Source organism: Phycodurus eques, chromosome 14, assembly GCF_024500275.1.
Source record: "Phycodurus eques isolate BA_2022a chromosome 14, UOR_Pequ_1.1, whole genome shotgun sequence".
In the NCBI taxonomy this organism is placed as follows: Eukaryota; Metazoa; Chordata; class Actinopteri; order Syngnathiformes; family Syngnathidae; genus Phycodurus; species Phycodurus eques.
In genome coordinates, this window is record NC_084538.1 from 12,150,535 (window position 1) to 12,174,665 (window position 24,131).

Sequence of the window (24,131 nt, forward strand, 5' to 3'; positions counted from 1 at the left end):
TTTCCTGTCAGATTGATTTTCTTCCACTGTTTTACTGATATAATGCAGAGTAATGAAAATCCCACATGTAAACTTAAAAGAAAATAATTTTTAAAATATAAAATACATAAGAAAACACCTTTATTGGTAGTAGTCAATATAACCACAAGGAACGTCTCCCCCGGAACAAATCTTGTTCTTCATAGTTACTCTTTGTCAAACACAACCAACGGCACTCATGTCTTAAATTCTATTGGTTAAAACAAAAGTAGGCGTAACCAAAATACTCAAGATGACCAATCACATCGATGGTACGACTGTATAGAACCATTCAGTTCGGTTCGTCATTGGACCGACCTGGCTACAACAGTGAAAGATCACTGTTCACTAGGCTCACTTTGTTTTTTGTTGTTGTTGTTGTTGTTTTCTGAGAATTACGTTACATTAAGGTTTGATGGACGCCGCTCAGAAATGTCACCATTAGTGCCATTTTACTTTGTTTCTAGCAAAGGTTTACGGCAGCATTGGTCTTCTTTGTCAGATATTGTGCATCACTTGTTAGCGAGTACTCCGTTAAGGTAAGACATAGGTAAGACACCTAGCAGCCTCTTTGCAACATGACATTTTGCGCTTGTATGGATTCAAATTAGTGTGCTCTAATAAAGGCGCTGACGCAAACGAGATGAGTCGTTTCCTTAACGTCCTGCGGAGCTGGCTGGTGATGGTGTCAGTCATCGCGATGGGAAACACAGTGCAGAGCTTCAGAGATCACAGCTTCCTGTCCGAGAAGCTTTACACGGGCACGCCTGAGTTTGGTAAGCAAAATGTTATTAACTAAACTAAACAACAGTGTTCCCTTTTTTATTCATTTGTATCAAAACTTGTCAAAGCAACTTAATTTTAAGATACATTTTGAATAAGCAATTTTTTGGAGACATTTCATCGCATGGTCTGGAACTACAGACGATTTTATTATCGATTAGGTGCTTTTTTTAAAAATATAATTACATATTTGTTTATAGATTATGGTATTATACAGACTATTAGTCAAAACCGCATAGAATCATGCAATATACATTTTATAAAATGTGCACTTTATTAAGTGAAATAATTATTTGAGCTCAAAGCAAAACACAAGCTTGTACCGGAGTGTATTAGTAGCTGTGGAGTAACCCTTGAGACTTCCTTGTAGGTTATCAACATTGGTTTTTGGGCACATTCCTTTTTACGGAAACTCTAAATCCTCCAAGTTGCTTGGCTGCTGGTCGGAATCTCGACGCGACCATCAGAGGTTTTCTATTGGGCTGCGATCTGGAGACTCACTAGGCCACTCCATGATCTTAATATGCTTCTTCTTTAGCCACTGGCAGCACTGGGTCATTGTCATTCTGGAAGACCCATTCACGACCCATCTTCAGTGTTCTTTGCAAAGAAAAATGAGGTTTTCATCCAAGACAGTACATGACTTCCTCATTGCAGTGAAGTTCCCCTGTACACATTGCAGAAAAACAGTTCTTTCTTTGGGTTACAGTACTGTACACAATTGTTTTCATCCTCCAAACACGGCAAGTCGAGTTGATGCCAAATGGGTCAAATTTGAGTTTCCTTCTCAGTCATTTAGATGTCCGCAGGCAAACTTAAGGCAGGTCTGTACATGTGCCTTCATGAGCAAGGGGACCCTGCGGGCACTTCAAGATTTCAGTTCATTAGCATGTCACCAAATGTTTTCTTGGTGACTGAGGTCCCAATTGCCTTCAAATCAAGTTCCTGTTGTGTACTTTAAGACTGCTCCCTTAGCCTTCTCGGGAGCTTCCTCACTTTGGAATAATGGTGCCTTCTCACCAAGCCTTTTGCTGATGGTTTTGTAACCCATTCCAGCCTTGTGCAGGTCTACAGTCTTGTCCTTGACATTTTTGATGTCTCTTCAGTCTTGAACACAGTGCAGACTGGAAGGTAAGAAATTGATTCCTCAAACCACCTGGACACCAGCAAATATTAGGTAGATAGGTAGGTAGAATTCTACCATTTCAGACTGTTAATTTGTATGGAAGTGATAGGACTTACAAATTCAACAAGGGATCAAATAATGATTTCCTTTACTGTATATTTCTCTGCACTTTTCTTCAGTCAATGGTCTTCAAGCTCGGACATTTGGCATTTGGACATTGGTGTCATCCATCATTCGCTGTGCTTGTGCCATTGATATACAGAACAGAACGTAAGATAGCTTGTTTATTACATTACCGTGGCTTGTTTTAATGATCAGTATTCATTAGACTCTCACATTGTGTGTCATTGACAGGTTGTATCACATCACTTTGTGGACATTTGTGCTGGCACTGGGTCATTTTCTGTCTGAGGCCTTCATCTACAAAACTGCACCTCTCACCATCGGGGTCATGGCACCTCTTATTGTGGCCAGTGAGTATTGGCCAGTGTTGTTCATTACAATTTGTAAATGTTGAACAGAGCCTGTAGCAGGAAGTAATTGCGTCATTTGTTTTTCCAGGTTTCTCAATCATAGCAATGCTGATAGGTTTTCAGTGTTTTCCAGAGACTCCAGAGGAAGTGGGAGCACAGCAGAAAAAACGGAACTGAATGGCCCCTCATGTCAGAGTCCACTTGACATGTTTAGATTGATTGTTGTGTGCTGCTTCCCAGATGTCATTTTATGGTATTTCATACAGTGACTCAACCTTTCTCAGAACTCTATATGTGAATTATCATGCTCTCAACATGTCGTAAAATTGGAAAACACAAGATTTCTTTAACAAAGGAACAGAAACTCCATTGAGCGCCTCATTCATGCTTGCTTTGTGTCATACAAAACACTGGACTCCACTCAAAAGTCATATGAGGTCCCCAATAGGAATAATTTATTTAATGTGTTTGAATTATCAAGGAGTGAAATCTCGTTCACAGCTTTTTTCAAAGACCTATAATTCCATAAAATGATAAATTAGCAACTCCACCAATCACATAATCTGTAACAGAGAATCCACAAGACAAAAATCCCCAACATATAAACTGAAATAAGTATCACAAACTATGCATTTCTCTGTAATGAGTTTACAAGCAAAGCATATTTTTAATTAGTAAAATATTTGGTGTTTTTCTTGTGCAAAATAGCTGATTCAATTCATCTCCTCTTCTTTCATAATGATCCAAATATCAATCCTCAAGTTTCAATGTGGGTGGCACGGTGACGACTGGTTAGCATATCTGCCTCACAGTTCTGAGGACCCGGGTTCAAATCCGGCCTCGCCTGTGTGGAGTTTGCATGTTCTCCCCGTGCCTGCGTTGGTTTTCTCCAGCTACTCCGATTTCCTCCCACATCCCAAAAGCATGCGTGGTAGGTTAATTGGAGACTCTAAATTGCCCGTAGTTGTGAATGTGAGTGCGAATTACTGTTTGTTTACTTGTGCCCTGCAATTGGCTGTCGACCAGTTCGGGGTCACCTCTAGCCCAAAGATAGCTTGGATAGGGCCTAGCACGCCCGCAACCTTAGTGAGGATAAGCAGTACAGAAAATGAATAAATGAAAAAGTTTTATGTCTGCCAGGTCAGGGGGGTGACAAAACTGACCTTCCAAAGTGTACACAAGTCGCACAGCATCAACTGTTATTGCAGTCAGTTGAATTGGTTGGTAATACTGCCCCGGGATCCGGAATGACAAGCAGAAAACCTTCCAGCTGCCATGATGTTAAAACACATCACAGTGCTCTTGATGTTCTAAAAATGCTTCTGCAAAGTAAAGCTTGAACGGAGTTATAATATTGATGACTGACAGAAGTTCTGTAATAGTAGTAGTTGTAGTAGTAGAGCACTGGGTTGAAAAGTTTGACGTTAGAGGACATGAAAAGGTCATACGTCACTTGATGTTTAAGCTATAAACAAAGAGGTTCTAAGTGCATTGTTCTTGTGCTTATTTTTGGATCTGTATGAGGATGTATGTTGCGTCTACAGTTTGGTGTCCTTATGGCACAGCCGTTGAAGTTTACTTGGTTGGTACAGCCACCAATCATCCTCGCCAAGGCTTTCACACTGGAATGCATCCCATTTCTTCCTGTATTCCTACTTAAAAGTCCTTCTTTTGGGATTTCCGAGTTGGTAGGCTTTCATCTAGAACAGTGGTCATGTCCTGGTAAAACAGAAAAAAACAATACAATCAGTATTTTTTACATTTAGGATTTTAGAGGATCTGGGCCTTTTCCTCGGACAATTTGATTGTGAATATGAAACTCTAAAATAATAATATGTGACATACAAGCTGGACCCTGTCTGTCTTGTCTTGTTATAACTCTGTTCTTTTAAAAATAGCCACTGGAAAGGGCGCCTCTACCCAAAGTAACCAGAGCTTCAATGCCTTGCTGCTGAGATGGTACAGTAGAATTGTGTATCCCTATTGGTTGCAACATACAGTATGTATAGTATTTGAATAGCGGAACCTCCAAAGTTGAAACCAATCCATTACAAATCAATTCTTCCAAAAAGGAATAATGTAAAGTGATGTAGTTAGTTCCAAGCTCACACTGTCACATTACAAAGCCTTTATTTCTTCTATAGGTGATGTTTTAAGCAACATTTTAACATTCTTAACTGTGTGTAACATGAAGTCAACGGACAATACTGTATAATCAAGGAGAGAGCAAACATTTGTACAAATTAGCCATATATGATTTTTGAAACAGACAAATTGCCAGTTTATTCATGTACAATTGTTAGTTTGATTAATATTTTGAATTGGATTCTTTATAATAAATTAAATAACCAATTATTTAATTAAATACATGAATGAACATTTTTTATATATTTTTTTAAATTTGAGGAAAAACAGCTAAATTAATGAAACAAATATTAAATATAAAATACTTGCAGGGTTGGAATAAAGAGTAGAATGGACTGCATGTGGCATGTGTGCCATACTTTACCCACCCCTAGTATAATGATTAAAAATCAAGTAAAACTACTCACAATGGAGTGGAAATAAGGCATCTGCAGAGAAAAACTCACCTTTTGTAGGTCTTTCTGGGATTCATGAGTGCTGTGTAGTCATATGTTTACAGTATTTAAATTACATTAGGTTCTGGGTGGTAAAATTTAAATTTCATTCCATTTTTGGTTCAATGGTCATTATGAGGGCAGCACAGTGACTACTGGTTAGCACGTCTGGGGTTTCTATGTTCTGCGCGTGCTTGTGTTGGTTTTCTCCTGGTAGTCCACTTCCTCCTACGATGCAATAACTTGCACTTTAGGTTGATTGCAGACTCTAAGTTCTCCATAGGTGTGACTGTGAATGGTTGTTTGTCTACATGTGCCCTGAGATCAGATGGCGACAAGTTAAGGGTGTATCCCGCTTCTCATCCAAAGTCAGCTGGGATAGGATGCAGCTCACCCACGACCCTAATGAGGATAAGTGCTATAGAAAATGGTTGGACTGTTATTAGCACACTTCCCTCTTTCTTTGGTGGCATTACAAAAAAAAAAAAAAAAAAAAAGACACATTCTTGAAGTTCATTAATGAATTAAACCTTTAGATGCTCGTGACATACTATAGCACTTGGTGTTGGTTTTAAGTCCCAATTGTTGTTTTACTTTTGAGGCATATTTTTAGAAAAAAATCTTAGGTTAAATTACAAACTGTACAACCTCTGGGGTGTTCGACTTTGGAGTTTCCAATATACCTTTAATTAATACAGCAAATATATTAAAGTGAGCCCATGAAAATAAGTCAGTATGGTGAATTCTGGACAATTACAAGAGACAACAGTACAACTCTATTGGATGTGTTTGTCATGAACTTTACACTGTGCAAACAGATTATTCAGAGCAATTATTCAACCTTAAAATTAAATGTGGTGGCAACTAGCAAGTTTTACATCGACGACAAGATATGTAAGCATTTGTGTTGATGGGGAGTTTATTATTTAAGAGAATGTGTCCCTACCTTGGCAGGTGTGGGTTTTGGTTTTTAGTGATCTTGTAAGTATATATCAGGACTGCCGCTGCCAGGGGTTGCTGCAAGATGTGCCCCCGTAGTCCTGAACCGATGCCTCTGAGCCTGCAGGCTGGAATAATAGTTAAGGTGTCATGTCTCTGAGAGGGCCCCCCCCCAAAAAAACTACATGCAACACCACAAGCACTGGCAAAGATCTAAGTCCAGAAATCCCTGCACACCCAAATGAATGCTTGCTGCCTGTCCACTAGAACAGTACAGAAGTATTATTTTTGTTTGTTTTTTAGTATACAATCCTCTGTTGAACTAGAAGAAACTAACAGTTAAATAAAACTCTGTGTGTGCAGGATTTCTGGTACTTTAAATTTTTGTCATATTTCCATTTAAGAGATATTAAAAAGAAAGATTGAGGTTGTTTTGAATATGACAACAGTGCCAGTTTAAGTTGTTTTCAAAAATTGTTTTGTAAACTTCAATGTTGAATTTTAAAAACATGATTTAGATTTTGTTTGCTGTTTCACTGAAATACTTTAAATTAGTCATATACAGGTATACAGTAATTCCCCAATAGCTACAGAGCCCTAACACAAGTCACGAAACTCTGTGAGTGATTGATGCCCGACCCAATAAGATTTTTTTATTGCCTATAGATGCCATAAGATGGTGAAAAAACACCACTTTTCTATTAGATAGGGCTTTGGCCTGTCTGATAGAAGTTCAGCATCATGTGGTGCCAAGATGCCACATGATGGCGCCAAATCATCCATCCAGTATCATGACTTTTATGTTATATAGGGCTTTGGCCTGAGCACAAAAACAGAGAACAGGCCAGCAAATAACAGATACATTAAAATTAAAAAAAACAATCAGGTGAAATTCACAAGTAGAGAATAGCGAATATGTGGGCGATCACTGTATTACATTCAAGAATACTGATTACTTCTTATTCTTCCTAAGTTAATTTGTGGTGTTTGCTGGGTTTCATATTACAGTGAAACACAAACAAAAAAGCTTGCTACACATGTTCGTGTAGCAGAAGGGCATACTTCATTCCTGTTAGCATGACCTCTCATGCTGAGGCCATTGGTTTGAGGCCATGCTGAGAAAGTATAAAAAGGGCATTCTTGCAAGTTTTCAACCAATACCTGCTTGTTAAGTTAGCTTTGAGAACAAGTAGCAGACAAAGCAGAGAGGTTTGTTTTCAGCATGCTGAGAGAGCACTGCATTCATTCATGCCTGCAGCAGTGCAATGGAGGTTAAGGTCAGCAGCCAAAATGAACCAGCAGCACTTGTTGCAACACAAAATACAAAGATAGCCTTAGACACATGTTCTCTCTACTGGGATGTGAAGATGCCATCGGCGATATACTTACACTCACTGATTGCCCACCAGCCTGTAGGTTGGCCTTTTGCCTCCGGAGGTTGGACTTAATGAATCCTGTGATGCAGACAAAACAGTTAGGACTGAGGAGATATGTTTCTCTGTTGACATGTGGAGGATACATTAATTTTCTATAGTCCTTGTCCACATTTGGATGGTGGGTGAACAGCAGCCTATGCCTGATGACTTTGGGCAAAAGAAGGGCTACACACTGGTGAGTGGTGGCCTGTCAAGGGCACATACAGACAAAACAACGATTCACAATCACTTTCACACCTATGGACAATTTAGAGTCTACAATGAACCTAACATGCATGTTTTTGGAATGTGGGAGGCTGGAGTACCCAAAGAGAACCCATGCCAGCACTGGAGAGAACACAAACTCCACACAGTAAGGCTGAAGATGAGACTTGAACACTAAACCTCAGAACTGTGAGGCACACACGCTAATCACTAGGTCCCCATGCTGCCCAGTGTGGAAAAATCTAACAATTTCTTAACAAAGACTAGTTACGCAATGTCTGGGGTGAGCAGGGAAATAGAGAAGAGGCAGTATTTCAATTCTACCACTAGATGGGAACCTTATCCCTCTGATTATGTGACTGACCTAGTAAAAGGAGATTAGTTAGTGTTAGTCATTGTTTCGAAATATTTCTTTACCAGTCATGATAGCTCCTATTAAAAGGAATATACACAGGAAAATGTTTCCTGCCAAAGTGCCCCATCGGTCAATAATCTTTCCCTGGGCGATGGTGAAGATGATTCCAAAGATCTGAAATAAGATCAGTTTGGTGAAATAATAACATTTTCAACGTCCAGCGTTAACATGTCACAAATGAGTGAATGAACTTGTGCCAACCTGAGCTGAACAGTTGAGGAGACCAGATGAGGTTCCCTCTGATTCTGGATAGGTGAGCTCTACTGCAAATTCAAAGCCCAAAGGAAGGTATCCTGTCATGAAGAAGCTGCAAGGAACACAATAACGTTCAAATTAAAACTCTCTTGTAAAACCAAGAAATATGAAATAACGACACACGGGTAAATTTTTCTTTAAAACAAATAATGTAAACCTCAAATTGCTATGGGTGAAATCTGAATAAAAATGGATGTGGATATCATAATGTGATTGGAGGAGCTTTAGTCCTAATTTGTTCCGTAGTACTGTTTTTTTTTCTTAGAATATTCACTGCAATTACTAGCAAAACTGAAAAGTTTAGAAATCACAAGATACACCTTAAGGTGATATTTGGTCATATCTAAAGCATTGGAATTTATATGGAATAAAGAATAAGATTGGTTATGTGTTATTGTTGCTATTCCTACATTAATATTATTAAAATAAACACAATATGCCACACGTTTAGACAACTTTCACATAATCTTCCTTGATGTGGAACATTTGCTTGTTGTGTGATGATAACCCACCCTAAAACTCCACTTGTGACAAACACTACCCATAGGTGGCCCAGGTTGAGCGTGGAGGCGTACACCAGCATCCCAATCAGGGACAGCACATATACGACCAGCGTGGTCTGTCTGAAGAGAGGGGAGAGGGAATATTTAATGTTTAGAATGTTTATTTTTTTTCTATAAATCCAGTTTTTTCAAGAAATCCAGTTTAGTCAGATTTAAGAAAAATGTAGATCTGAGTCTTGTGAGCTGGCTTATAATTTTGGGGCAAAAGCTACTCAGAAGACCTCAATCATCCAGCATACTTTCACAAAACCACTTAAAGAAACCCAAATGACCTCAGTCTTTTTTTTTTCAAATGTTAGTAGATACTGTATATAAAGTGAACTGTTTCATCTTCACACTTTCTATTTTTACAGTGTTTATCTTGATTTTTGCCTAATGTATTTAAAAAAAAAAAACTACAACCAAGAAAAATCTCTCTTACGCAAACTCCGATTTAACTTTAAATCCTGAATTGACCTGTTGTGAAAGTAAGGACCATCGGCACAAACAGGCTTATTCTGGTCTAGCAGTTTTTTGTACAACCATGCGTAAAATACTGGTTGTGTTAACATAACGTCGTCCTCGGACTCTGTCAACGATAGCAGTCTGGACCTGGCTCCTTTGACAGCTGAGCATCCAATTGGCATGAGAGGAATCCAAGGCATTTATCAAGCCATTACAGATAAATGATGAATGAATATCAAAATGATGGTCATTGGTGAAACTGCACGCTGAAGACTGAATTTGAAGTTTAGCACAGGAAAGCACAAACCTTGATATAATACATGCTAGGACTACACTAGTTTCGCCTGTCAGTTTAAATAAGCAGAGTTGGACATCAGAACAAAAGCTCAGTCTTCAGTTCTGCTCTGCACAGACCTCTCTTAGCTCAGCTCCCTGCAAACAGATAATGTTTAGACATCCACGCAAGGAGACTACAGTAAATAACACACGCCTTATTTTTACAAGTGCTTCGGCTACCAAACCGTTCAACCGTGCATAATGTTGCAGGGGCTTAAACTCTTTTTTTTTTTTAATCCAGTACAGTACTTTGTTAAGTACAGTTCAGATCTAGTTAATCTTGAGCATTTAATCATTTAGAACTGTTTGTTTTCATACATTTATTGAGATACATTTTTAATTTAACTTCCGGATAAAATATGTTTTGATTTAATCATTATTTAAGTTTATTATTATTACTATTTTAAGTTATTTTCCCACTATATAAGCGCAGTGTTAATGTTCAGAATGTGTATGATGTGATAAATAGAATTGCAATAATTTTAGATATACTTTTTAGAATGTAATTTTAGTGTATTTTATTGTTGGTCTTTATGCTAGTACTTGAGAGCCAAGGTTTTTTTTAGGTTGTACTTGGTGTAATTTTGAGAACCACTGAAACAGAACATTGACAAATATGTACACGGCTACTGAAGATGACTTTAATTCCCAGCTGAAAATGTTTCTGTTTTGTGCAAACTGTCTCAAACAATATTGGCATGATTGTTAGTAACTCATGCTCTAACCTGGTTGGAGACAGTTTCATCTTTGGAAGGATATTCATAAATGTCCTATTTGTCCATGCCACATATTAGGAGTACACTTTATTTTTAAATGTATTCATTATTGATTAATATATTTATTTTTATCTGTGATTCTGTCAGTAGATTTACATGCACTAATAGTCAAACTACCACCACTGTTCAACTACTACATTTAATTGAACTTCGATTTTTCATCCCATTTTAAATGCACTGTTTACAAAGGAGGTAATTAAATTTTTTCGTCAAACCATGTCCACCACCCTAATGGGCGATATGACACCTTTTCAGCTTGTTTAACCACCAGCTGGGCTTTTCTGGTTGACTTATGTCACATCAAAACAAAGTATCTGCAGATAGCAACCTGGCACTGCGTCAAGAAAAACTTAATGACAACATCATTCATGTACAAACTTGGTAATACAAATAAATGCATACTGCAATAATAAACACCATTCCAGAGAACTTACTTGTAGGTTTTAGTCTTGTCCAGCCAAATTCCACAGATGAGTGATCCCACCATGCCTGCAATGACAATGGTCAACCCAATCCGACCTGCATTCACCTCCTCACCCTGTGAAGAAAAACATTCTTACATTTGTTACATTTTGCACCCTGCATTATCTTGTCCAGAGGGCTGTGAGGCGCAACAACAGCAGTCTCAGTTACCGATTTGTGTCACCGTGATTCTCCTGGCAGTTTTATATGTATCAAGAGTCTAGCTGAGCATACAACTACCACACTTCACAAAGAACGAGCGGAAATAGAAGCTAAATTACCCTGAAATAAAGCATATATGACAGCAATAGACTAAGACTTACAGGATAGTGTTCAATGATCATTCGGTTCAGAAGTGTGGACACAGCATAAAAGCAGCCAACATTCAGTCCTGCGAACAAACACAAAAATAATCATAGTCTGTATTGATATTGCATTCATACTTAGTAATTTACTGTATACAATAAAATAATGGAACACCCCATAACGATTTCAGAGTGAAGCTTCACATGCCTAGAAGTAGAAGTTTTATTATTCATCTTCATATCGGTACACCAGCTGATAAAATATGATTGTGACACTTGTAGTATCTATATTGAGGATTCTACAGCACGATTCAGTACTCAGTGATAACAGTGAGGTGATTACAGGATAACCTGTATGCACTTGCATGTCTGGTTTTCAGTTCACAACAAACTAACTGTGCAGTACACAAAATGATTAATAGGCAGCGAATTGTGTGTGGGACATCTGCGGTATGGACTCACATTGTGCTATATCAACATTTGGACTATGATATATATTTTTATGTAAAACAAAGCACAAAAGCAAGTAAGCAGTGTAGTGCGTGTTTTATTTTTGGGCATTAAACAATTGTGCACACAACCCTACTATAATCATGAATTGTAGATGTGGTTCAAATCAACGACAAGAAAATGCAGTTAAAAATGTCTAACAGTTGGCAGTAGAGGATAGAGACCCACCATAGCTGACCACCAGCAGCATGAAAGGCTTGTTGCGCAGCAGCCTCCAAATTGAAGCCAGATAGGAGTAGCTCTCTGGAGGGATGCACCTGGCCTGAGCCTGGGCCTGCGTGGGAGGGAGCTCTGGTTTCTCTTGGAACACTAGAAACACAGTTTTATACTGTTAACATTAAATTTTTACACGTTTAGCACAGATAACCAACCTAAATTAATGAAATCGATGGGGTGCTGACTACGCATTTATTGGACAGTAGAAGCACAAACAGAGGTGGGTGGGATTATCAGATGGAATTTCCCGATCGGAAACTATTCGTCGACGGGGGGCAGGGTTGGGGATTGAGGTACAGATGGATTTTCTCAATCGACTATTCGTCGACGAGGGGGGTGTTGCTGACGGATTTTCCCGATCTGAAACTATACGTCCACAAAGGGATGCTAAAGGAGTTTCCCTGATACAGAAATGCAAAATAATATGTTTAGTTAGCTTTTTACAAACGGGAGACAAGGGGCCGCGCTCCGTCCATTGCTAGGTAAAATGTGTAATTTTTGGTATGCCATCAAGCACGGAGTACGGAAATGTTGCCGGTCGACACAAAATATAAAAGATAAAATACTGAAAAATACAGAAAGATGTTAAAGGAGATGAATTGGCCTAATCAGCATGGTGTCATCTCCTCTAGTAGTGGCTTGGATGAAAATGACTTTTTAACAACCAAAAAAGTTACATACTTCAGCTTTAATGTGGATCAAAATACCTTAACGTTCCTGCATAAGAGCCACATATTGCACCAAGATAAAATATAAAATCCTTCCATGGGGTGAAGGAGAGGTGATGACGAAGATGATGATGACCACTATGGTCATCTGTCAAGAATCCAAAAGGCCAGTTTAACTATCCATCCATCCATTTTCTGAGCCGCTTCTCCTCACTAGGGTCGCGGGCGTGCTGGAGCCCATCCCAGCTGTCATCGTACACCCTGAACTGGTTGCCAGCCAATCGCAGGGCACATACAAACAAACAACCATTCGCACTCACATTCACACCTACGGGCAGTTTAGAGTCTCCAATTAAAGCATGTTTTTGAGATGTGGGAGGAAACCGGAGTGCCCGGAGAAAACCCACGCAGGCACGGGCAGAACATGCAAACTCCACACAGGCGGGGCCGGGGATTGAACCCCGGTCCTCAGAACTGTGAGGCTGACGCTCTAACCAGTCGGCCACCATGCCGCCCCAGTTTAACTAATCAAACATTATTATCTGTTTTTAATGGATTTAGTTAACGTTATTATCTTCCTCTTTGTTGTTTTTGCAATTGCTGTTGTAAACCTTCTAAAAGCCATATACAAACAGTTAAAAGTTAAAGTTGACTGTTATTATCAGACTGACACACAGTGTAGATAATGCATAATACACAAATATAACTTTAAAAAACTTATTGGTTAAACTGTACAATTTATTGTTCAGTTTAACCAAAATGGAAAACAGTAGAAAACTGGTCAATCCTGTTTATCTGCTTATCCCGTTGAGAATTGCAGGTGGAACTAACTAGAGGCTATTCCAGCTAATTTAGGAGTAAAGGCAGAGCAGACCATACCCTGACTTGGTCACCAGGCAATCAAATTTGTGAATAGTTCATTGAATGGCAATTGAGTCAGCAATGTGAACTACTCACTTCCAACAACCCTCCCGAAATAGGTGTGAACTTAAAATAAACAAGATCTGTGGTGAGGCTTTGCAAAGAGTCCTTGACTGTCTGGGACTTCTCAAATCTTCACTGAGGTTGAGCAGGAAGTCGGGTTCAAACTACAATTACATAACTTGAGCCCCTGCTTGTGTTTGACATTGTGTCAGAACACATCCCATCAAATACAGTAGGTGCACAATTACATCAATTACTGCAGCACTGGACACAGAGACATTGGGCAGTGTTGCCTGAGGAGTGCCACAGATCAAATCCAACAGTAATATTGTTGAGACGGCTTCATGACAATAGCTTCCACCCATTTTCCGAACGGCTTATCCTCACTAGGGTGGAGCCCATCCCACCTGACTCCGGGCGAGAGGTGGAGTACACCCTGAACTGGTCGCCAGCCAATCACAGGGCACATGTAAACAAATTTGCACTCACATTCACACCTAAGGGCAATTTAGAGTCTTCAGTTAACCTACCATGCATGGTTTTGGAATGTGGGAAAAATGGAGTACACGGAGAAAACCCACGCAGGCACAGGGAGAACATGCAAACTCCACACTGGCGAGGCCGGATTTGAACCCAGGTCCTCAGAACTGTGAGGCAGATGTGCTAACCAGTCGTCCACCGTGCCGCCTTAATGAGAATAATTTGCTTGTAATTCCCAACATCCATCCATCCATTTTCTTCACCGCTTATCCTCACTAGGGTCGCGGGCTGCTGGAGCCTATCCCAGCTATCTTCGGGCGGGAGGCAGGCAACACCCTGAACCGGTCGCCATCCCATCGCAGGGCACATAGAAACAAACAACCATTCGCACTCACATTCACACCTACGGGCAATTTAAAGTCTTCAATCAACCTACCACGCATGTTTTTGGGATGTGGGAGGAAACCGGAGTACCCGGAGAAAACCCACGCAGGCAGAGGGAGAACATGCAAACTCCACACTGGCAAGGCTGGATTTGAACTGTGAGGTAGATGTGCTAACCAGTCGTCCACGGTGCCGCCTTAATGAGAATACTTTGCTTGTAATTCCCAACATGGCCTTTGAAATTGTTGTTAGTGGCGCTTCTGGGCAAAAACCCTAGACAGGTCTTAAACTATGAGCCTTGACTGTGAGTCTGCATTTGAGGACTTACCAATGATCACAAGGATGAAAATGATGGTGGCCACACCAGCGCTGATGTAGAACATGATCTTGATGTGGTGTGCCAGCTCCTCCACATTGTCAACATTAGGCACGAGGATGGGGGGGATCAGAAACCCAATCGCAATGCCCATCTGCAGGGGAGAAGAAACACATTTAAAATAAAAACAAGAATACTTAGAGAAGGCAAACTTTGCCCAAGGATTGGGCATTTGTTACCTCCTGAATTACAACAGAATCTCAGAAGTTTCAACCACTTTTTCTGAACAAAATGTAGGAAGTGACTGCTTCAATCCTAAAGCATGGTCCTCTAATCACCCTCATTATAACTTCCTTATACAATCAGGTATGAAGAAGAGAATTTAAAACTTCATTACAAGAGAAATATATAATGACAACCATGTGAGTGGATTTATTGCGGCACGGCTTTGCTGAACATAATTATTGCATTCTCAACTAAATTCAAATTGGCCCAAATTTAGATTATTTTGGCTCGTAACTGGTTTATGCGCTTGATCAGCAAAGCATTGTGATTCTTTATGGAAATATCTAATGGATGTGAAAAATCCTTTTTTTATGGACGTTTCATACATTATATAGAACGTAACCAAACACATAACGGCATGGTGTGTATGTGGATGTCAAGGACAATGCATTCTTTCATCCATAGCAGCAGGCTGTGAGACCAAGTTGAAAAACAAAAACATGCATGACAATAACCGGTATGTAGTGTTTGGTCTAACACGGGTAAGGGAGGCCATTACTTCAAATAACATTTGGTTTTGCCATCTTTTGAGGATCTACATTTATTTGAACAAGGTGTCTACTGTGTATATCTATATATATATATATATATATATATATATATATATATAGATATACACACATGGTCAGAAACAAGAGTACAGTAGGGGTCCATTTCCATGAAAACAGGACAGTTCTGGAAGTTAGCCGAATTGTGACAATGCTATTTGCTAAATTCAGAACAGCCATGACATCATTTACACATTGTTGCTTTTCTGTCCATCATCTTCTTGCAGAAAAAGTATATTATTACAGAACTGAAGGGAGCTGTAATCACACTACCTTGGAGCACTTACAGTATTATGAAATTGTTGCCACACTGTTACAGACCATTTTTCATAATGCCTCGCAAAGAATAACAATTAATCTATTAATTGATCATTAAAGTTCGAATTAAAGTGTAGTCAAATGCCCTTCCCTTGTCATGGCTCTCAAGTCCATACTAGACTCCTACGAACATACCTTTATGGACCTTGCTTTATGCACTGAGGCACAGTCATGTTGGAACAGAAAACACGCACATGGACACACAGACACACACACACATTGACATACAACACCATACACCCTCTGCCAATGATGTTGAAGCCCGACAGGCAAATTGGCAAACCTGGACACACCTGGCTTCCCAGAACGCCAAGAGAACAGGCCATGGACACCTCCTGTTGCCCAAACCACAGAGAAGCTAGTTTGGATGGCATGCCAAGGAGGAAAACAGACCCCACTGAACACACAAACTGTCCGACGAAGGCCACAGCAAACAAGTCGGGGTGAGCCGTGCTCGTTTTGATCCAAGCGCCGATGCAGTTGAAGGCGGATCCCACCACGACGACCTCCCTGAGGCCTCGGTTGTCCAGCAGCCACGTGACAGGCACGATGAGAGGGATGTAGGTGACGAAATAAATCATAGACAGCCAGTTGATTGCCAGGTCATCGATACCATAAAAGTGCATGAAGATGTTGCTGATGATGCCATATTGCAGCCACATCATGGCGTTGCTCATGGAATAGACGCAAAAGAGGAAGAGCATAACCCAACGCCGCTTGTACAGTTTGGTCTCCATGAGCGGGAAGAGCTCTGTGGTTTCCTGGACAGAAGGGTCCGATTTGAGGCTGCAGTCTCCCAGAGAGAGATGGTGACGGAACCCTCCGAAACTGGTTCTGGCTTTTCTAGGTGGAGAAGATCCATCATGGCTGTCCATCCAGTCATGACAGAGCTCCTCCTGACTGCTCATGTTGCACCCCTCCTCTTTCAGGCCTTTGCGATCAACTGGGGAGAAAAACAAACAGTTCCCCTTGTGTGTGTAAACACAGCAGCCATTTACCTGACAGTCCTCTCCCAGTCAGCAGGTACAGCCCTTTTTTCAAGATGGAAAGGGTAAATATATATTTTTTGTTTTATGTGACTGTTATTTAAAAGGTCATACACTCCTCCTTCTAGGTTCCGTCACTCGTCTTCTAGGTTCCGTCACTTATCTTGTCTGGTAGTTTAATTTGATTGTGCTGCTAAAGCACAGCACATGACATATGCAGATTGAGAATGACCCATACTGCAAATTCATGCAAATATGGATAGTTATAAATTAAGGGAAAGGTCAAAGGCTAAAATATAATGTTTCTAGTTCAAGGTTTACTGGATTTTGATGAATGTCATAATGTGCAGTGACTGCAGACATATTCTCAACAGCCTTTTCGTACAACACCACCATCCACTATGGCTACTATGTTAAAGCTAAAGTTTATGCATTTCATCTTACAGGTGCAGGTAACTCATAGTCACAAGGGACCACACGTAAAGATTATGGACCTCATTTTGCAAAAAAATGTCTAACCCAAACCACACATTCTAATTGCAATCACTACCCATTTGTGCTAATAAAGCTTTGAATATTTAACAACACTAGTTACACATGTATTTATAAAACTACATTATCATGTATTGTGCAGTATAATAACAGGATCCAGACTGTTTACTTTCAGAATGTTTAAACAATGGTTTACATCTTAAAATTCTGTTTTGTCCGACATATTAGCTCGGTTACAGACCTGACTGAAACCAAGAGTCACTTTGTATTTCCATTGGTCTGTCGTACTGAGGTTCAAGTAGCAGTGGTTAAACCTTACAATTCACTGGTCATCTCCTTTGGTTCACAAAGGGTGTGACCTGGCACGCTATAAATGTCATAGAAAAACAATGCAATAATAAATGGATAAATACAAAAGGGTCAGACATACCATATTCTCTTAAATAGTAAACGCCACTAAAACTGATGCAGTGCCCCAAATCTGATGGGTGCAACTTAGATGGCTTTAATTGTCTTTATTATGACTGATAAGACCATGTGTCACACTAGAAGACATTGCCAAAATACACAACACCTGCATTGCTTACAAGGTTACATTGGAGTTGAAAAAGAAAAGTGCTGCTGTATACAATGTGGAGCATTTGAGAGCAAAAGCTAAAAAACTAAACAATTCCACAGTGACCCGGAAAGAATTAGGGAATCGGGGAAAAAAGAAAAGAATGAGAGCATGCTTTGCTGCAGGGAAGGAGTTTTTAGAGTGGATTTATTTCCTGCAGGACAGTGGAGAAATGTCAAGGAAAAAAATGATGACAAAGAAAGTGACAGTGAATACGAGAGGATATAATGCAATCTAGATTTTGTTTTTCTTGTATGGCCCGTTGTAATATACATCATAATTATTTAGTTATATATATATTATTACTTGAGTCTAAAATGCATTCGTACAAATAAAAGCCTAAAGGCTGAGTAAGAAGGAAGATGGTATCTTTCCATTCATTTTCAATACATTTCTATCCCATTTTATTTTGGGCGAGAGGCTGTGTACACCCTGGACTAGTCACCAGTCAATCACACGGTACAAATCGACAAACAAGAATTCAGACCTTTGGACAATGTAGAGTGTTCAATGAACCTAGCATGCATGTTTTTGGAAAGTGTACGTCACACTGAACCTCAGAACTTGGTGGCAAAAGTGTTAACTACTAAACTACATTGCTGCAAAGAATCCATTAAATCATTCTGATCTTTTTCATGATTTTTAATTTGTTTGTATTATATTTATGGCCGAGAAGTGTTTTTTTTTTTTAATCCAAATATTTCCTGTGATTATGATTTAGCGTAGGTAAACGATAGACTACTGGTCGTAACGTACAAATTCGAGTTACGGAACTCTGTTGTAAATCGGGGATCGCCTGTAAAAAGATGGGTGTGGTTTTGTGGTCGGACTGACACGTTGCGTAACTCGTGGGATTGATGGGTGTGAATTGAACAAATTACAGTTATGGATTAAATCGATGTATCGTCGTTTGACACTAATCCAGAGGCTATTAGAGGTGGGCATTTCCACGAGGGGCAAGGCAAGCAGATTCATATACAATATATTCTTAAATGTAAATGTATGCGATGGTGGGGTCGCGAAGTGCACTTCATTTTAAAATAGACGATGCTTCACAGTACAGTAGTATTGTGTAACTCCGCCTATTCACTGTCACGCCATTCTTCAACCAAACTAGCAAAGTACTGTAGTAAAGGTAGAGCCTCAAATTTGACGCGTAATAATTTCTTCGCCGGCAGCCGGGGCTCATATTTTTGTCGCCGGCTCATTCCTCTGTGATTAAAAATAATAATAATAAATAAATCCAAGATACTAGCCACAAGAGGGTTAACTATAGACCGCTCATTAACCTCGTCCCAGCTTCATATTTTGTTCTTCAACTCTTGCCGATTCAACAACAGGCTGCATTTATGTCCCCCCCCCCAAGGTTGCTGGAAGTGGCGAAAATATATATAAGAGCTATATAAACAGAGGAACCACGAGCACGTGTAAAGAGTTGCACGAAAAAGCACTGCACACGTTCAAATATATTAAAGTTTAGCCTACCTCGAGCGCCAGTATTGTTTCATTTCGCCTGACATACTGTAACATACACTAGCGCCGAGTTGGCACAAGATGGCGACCTAGTGCAAACATGGCACGTCATTTCCCATTTCAGTGCCAAACCTAAAACGATTATTTTCAACGACAGTGCAGTACTGTATTTGTCGTTGTTGATTGAGAGGCTGAAGTAATGCTGTTAAAATATTGCCCTGTGTCGACTCGGAAGACAAAGTAGGAGCCCAGTAAAATTACAACAACAAATTAATACATTTCTACCCATTTTCATGTAGGCCTACTACTAAAATGGTACAGTACTTCCTCAGGCATTTTAGTGCATTTATCAGTCATCACAAGAGTCATCACAAGGCTACATAATAGAAAAATTCAAGATTTTCATGAGTTGATCAACAATGGGAAAACTGTTAAATCTATTCTAATATCACAAATTTTCTTCCACAGTAAATGAATTGCTGACGTTAGAGAATGTGTGGTTTTCTACTATAAGGGCAGAGAGATGGGAAAACGTCGGTTTCACTGAGTCAATTGGGCATTTCTGAAGGTGTCCAGAGGTTTTTGAAACTGCAGTAAATAAAAAAATATTAATGCAGTTGAGTCACACACGGGGGTTGTTGTATTTTTGTTGCTAAAATATTACGTTACAGCCAAGTACTGTATAGTTATGCCATTTTCTTGCTTGTTTAAAAAGGACATACAGTCAACAAAATAAATAATCTTCGTCTCCAGTGATGCGGACTTTGTATCGGTCCGTTGTGGTGAAGAAGGAGCTCAGCCGAAAGGCGTAGCTCTCAATTTACCGGTCGATCTACGTTCCTACCCTCACCTATGGTCACAAGCTGTGGGCCGCGACCGAAAGAACAAGATTCCGGATACAAGCAGCCAAAATGAGTATCCTCCGCAGGGTGTCCGGGCTCTCCCTTAGAGATAGGATGAGAAGCTCGGTCATCCGGGAGGGGCTCAGAGTAGAGCCGCAGCTCCTCCGTATTGAGAGGAGCCAGATGAGGTGGCTCGGGCATCTGTTTAGGATGCCTCCTGGACGCCTCCCTAGTGAGGAGTTACGGGCACGTCCTACCGGGAGGAGACCCCCGGGGACGCCCCAGGACACGCTGGAGGCTTGCCTGGGAACGCCTCGGGACACCCTCGGAAGAGCTGGAGGAAGTGGCTGGGGAGAGGAAAGTCTGTGCTTCCCTGCTAAAGCTACTGCTCCCGTGACCCGACCTCGGATAAGCGGAAGAAAATGGATGGATGGATGTACATCAGTGCTTCTGATAGTGTTTAAGACAGCAGATAAGGCCTTGCAAGACTAATTCCCTGATGAACATGTTCGTCTTGCTCCTCCACTGCCTCTGGTGGCCATCTACGATATATATTTTTTTTAATCGTGCTTATTATAATCCCTCAAAGGGAAATTACTTCAGCGAACCAGTAGTTACATTCCAAAGGTTTAGTTTAAAGGAGTAGCACTGGAAAGCTATGTTAAAAGTTACAACCAGGCTGCCTCACAGCTCTCCTGCTTGGCTGACTAGACACCTCTTTCACAATGGAACTTTTCTATGTGACTTATTTCACTTCTCAAGTTTTACTTCTAGAATTCAACACAAGCACACACACAAATTGGGGAGTTTGGGCTTTTTTAGTTTCTACCACGAAGCAAATGACGAAAACGCAGTAATGCCTCATACCACACGTTCATAACGAAAATAGCTTGGTTTTTGATTTTGCGGTCATGTTCAGGCTTGACTGGAGTTTCATCTGAGCTTTATCAGCCAGTTATGTAATTACATAAACTTCATGCACAGTTGTTCTGTAGTGTCGATACAGTATACTGGCCACTAATTGTGGCAAGGGTGTAATGTGACTAAGTTGTGTACAGACTCAAACCCTGTATGCTTGATTATCGCATTCATTCAGTTGTACACGACTTCAGTGGAAGAAACACTGGTATCTGGATTCACTGACACATGTTGAGAGAAGCTAGTAGGATGGATTGTTGTGAACTGAGCAAATTACAATGACCAATATTTATCTCTCGTGGAACAGATGCGGTTAACTTTGCTGACAGCATCAATAGGGCTCGGGACTGTAGTGTAAATAAAATGAAATTATATGGAAATGATATGACCTCACATGAAACCACTTTGGTGGCATCATTATCATTATTATTATTAGCCCATTTAATTAGATATATTAGATATTTGTTCAAACCAAACAGGGCCATCTTGACGTCTGACACTAAACTATTATTAAGGTACCATTTTTATTCAGCTTTCATGTACAATTCATTATAATTGGATCACTAATTTTCATCCATATATTTCAGCACAGTATTCAAGGTGACTTTTGCTGTTTTAAAACCTAGCAAGATTGGAATCCAGCGTCACTTCACTAATTCCACCGATCCACCCACCCATCCCAAGTCTGACCAAAGCAGTGGAATATACAATCAATTCTAAAACAAAAAGAGGTAACAGCCTACTGATAAACGTACCCGTCAAGCAGAGATGTTGCTAATTCTGCGTCGCTTCTGAATCCTCTGCCTGAGGTTCCTTCGCTCTGCCTCTGTTTGCTAGTTTTATGCCCAGTTGTTCGCAAATGAAGGATGGGCCTTTTTTCTCCCCCAAAGGCATCCGTCCACCATTTTCTACACCCCTTATCCTCACTAGGGTCACGTGTATGCCGGAGCCTATCCCAGCTAACTGCAGGCACGAGGTAGTCGTTTCAGCAAAGCTCCTGAAGCCCAAGCTAACAGGGCAGCGCAAGGTTGTGAGAGTGTGATGGTGATCAGTCATGAGTGTGCTTGCGAGTGCAAGGCAAATGATTGACACCTCATTGGTCTGGCCTTCTGCGTCTGATGGGTTGTTCTTCCTCAGGTGTGTTGGTTTCTTTAAAAAAAAAAATGCATACTCCCATTTTATGTTCAAACTGTTTATAATGTTACATTGGATTACTATAATATTAAACATGCACTGCCAGTCAAAGGTCACTGGTAGCGAATTATATGAATAAACCTGTTTTGTTTTTTTGAACACTTGGGGCTGCTACATTTCTGTAGAGCTTTTTTACTACTTGGTGTAAAACGTTTGCGAACCACTGCACAACATTTTCTTGCAGAGTGAAAAAGTGAAAAACTTCCATGCTTCCAACCAACAACAAGAAAATGTGTTTGGGTGAGAGATCACAAAAATCCAGCGGAGGTGACCTCCTGGATGTCCAAACCAGAACTCACCTGATTCCCAAAGACTCCAATGGAGCAGGCGGTGGAGACCTCATCCACTCCGAACCACACCGAGGCCAAACGAGAGGGCATCCCGAGGATGAACACCTGAGCCAGGGAGCTCGCGAACTGGCCCAGCATGGTGACCCAGAAGAGGCCGGGGCTGACGCTGAACACTTTGGTCCACGTCCCCACGCAGTTGAGCGCGTTGGCCAGCAGCGCCGTGACGCGCAAACCCTTCTGGTCCAGCAGCCAGGTGACGGGGAATATGAAGGGGATGTAGGTGAGCATGTAGACCATGGACAGCCAGTCCACGGCGAACGCGTCCACCTGGTAGAACTTGACGATGATGTTGCTGATGATGCCGTACTGGATCCACTGGTACGCGTTGCTCAGCGAGTACGCGCTGAAAAGGAACACGATCGCCCAGCGCTTCAAGTACACGCGAGTCGTGGGAGCAGGACCGCTCTCGCCGTTCGGGATGGTGCAGGACTCCGCTCGCTCAATTGGACCTTTCGATTCTGCGGGAGGACCGTCCTCCTGAGCGTTTATCTTACTGTCTCCCATGTTTATTCTCTGCGCAAAACAGTCGCAATAGTCCAAATAACTGAACGCTGTTTTCAATCTGAGCCCACTAAAAACTCCAGCACCTCACCGACTAACCCTAACCCTTAGACCCGATTGAGAAATTTGCACAGGCAACTAAGCACGAACTTGTTACACCACGCTCCTGCAGAGATGAGATAAGAAACTACAATGAGCTGAAAGGAACTGCAAGGGTGGAATCCCTCCTGGCAGCTTCTCATGCATTAAAAGAGTTGTTGCTCTACCTGCTGGTGAAGTTGGTACAATACAGTTACACAAACCATTTGACAAAAATACCTAGAATTGCCAAGAAAATGTAAACGTCACCCTATAAGTGAAAAATGTCAGCATGGACTGAATATAAATCCAGGCAAATGTGTCAAGTGGAGTATAATTAAAATTGAACACAATAGATAGTGTAGCCCGTGGGCCATTTACAGCTCTCTCCTTTCTTTAAACCGGTCCAGCAAGCATTTCAATTATCAATGTAATGTTTGCTGTATTGTATTAATTAGGCCAATTTCCCTAAAATAATAATTACAAAAATAATTCATGGTTTTATATGTTAATTAATTTATTGTAGATAGAATTTTAGCACACTGTGGTCCGCACATAAATTTTATTTTTGGAACTTTATATTTACAAAAAAAGAAAAAAAATATTTTAAAAAAGGGTTACTTACAATTTCACTAATTGCAATCAACTTAAAACAGAAGAAATCATTTATTTAAAAAGAAAAACATTTGACACATTTTAGCTCTTTGTTTTAACCTCCTTTCCAAAAGACCTGGCCCTCTGGTCAGTTTTTAAAAAACTAATTTGGCCCTTGCGCACAAACATTTGCACACCCTTGATTTATAAGCAAAACCAGAATTATAATTTAGAGCGTTAATACCATTACATTCTTGTCTGTGTTGTCAGCAGTAAAACAAAAATTTAAAGGACATGATGACAGCCTTGACACTCTTTTGAACG

The 24,131-nt window shown here is 40.4% G+C and overlaps 2 protein-coding genes across 6 annotated transcripts; one reads left to right on the forward strand and one right to left on the reverse strand.

Annotated features, from left to right (window-relative positions):
- The first annotated feature begins 328 nt into the window (after positions 1-328).
- On the forward strand, positions 329-3,105 carry erg28 (ergosterol biosynthesis 28 homolog). 2 transcript variants are annotated; one of them, XM_061695591.1, is made up of 5 exons: positions 329-568; positions 645-794; positions 2,107-2,197; positions 2,282-2,400; positions 2,489-3,105. In XM_061695591.1, the coding sequence occupies exons 2-5, from the start codon at positions 662-664 to the stop codon at positions 2,575-2,577; spliced, it is 432 nt and encodes a 143-aa protein (XP_061551575.1). In that variant the 5' UTR covers positions 329-568; positions 645-661; the 3' UTR covers positions 2,578-3,105. The 2 variants fall into 2 exon arrangements, with proteins under 2 accessions (XP_061551575.1, XP_061551574.1); XM_061695590.1 differs by having other exon boundaries at positions 329-557.
- flvcr2a (FLVCR choline and putative heme transporter 2a) lies at positions 2,829-23,313 on the reverse strand. 4 transcript variants are annotated; one of them, XM_061695585.1, is made up of 12 exons: positions 19,343-19,403; positions 16,057-16,706; positions 14,625-14,766; positions 11,793-11,933; positions 11,133-11,200; positions 10,782-10,885; positions 8,741-8,851; positions 8,175-8,280; positions 7,976-8,087; positions 7,308-7,372; positions 5,926-6,046; positions 2,829-4,119 (listed from the first exon to the last, which is right to left on the reverse strand). In XM_061695585.1, the coding sequence occupies exons 2-11, from the start codon at positions 16,669-16,671 to the stop codon at positions 5,972-5,974; spliced, it is 1,539 nt and encodes a 512-aa protein (XP_061551569.1). In that variant the 5' UTR covers positions 16,672-16,706; positions 19,343-19,403; the 3' UTR covers positions 2,829-4,119; positions 5,926-5,971. The 4 variants fall into 4 exon arrangements, with proteins under 4 accessions (XP_061551569.1, XP_061551568.1, XP_061551570.1 ...); XM_061695584.1 differs by lacking the exon at positions 2,829-4,119 and having other exon boundaries at positions 5,964-7,372; XM_061695586.1 differs by lacking the exons at positions 2,829-4,119; positions 16,057-16,706; positions 19,343-19,403 and adding an exon at positions 22,584-23,313 and having other exon boundaries at positions 5,964-7,372.
- Positions 23,314-24,131: the final 818 nt, after the last annotated feature.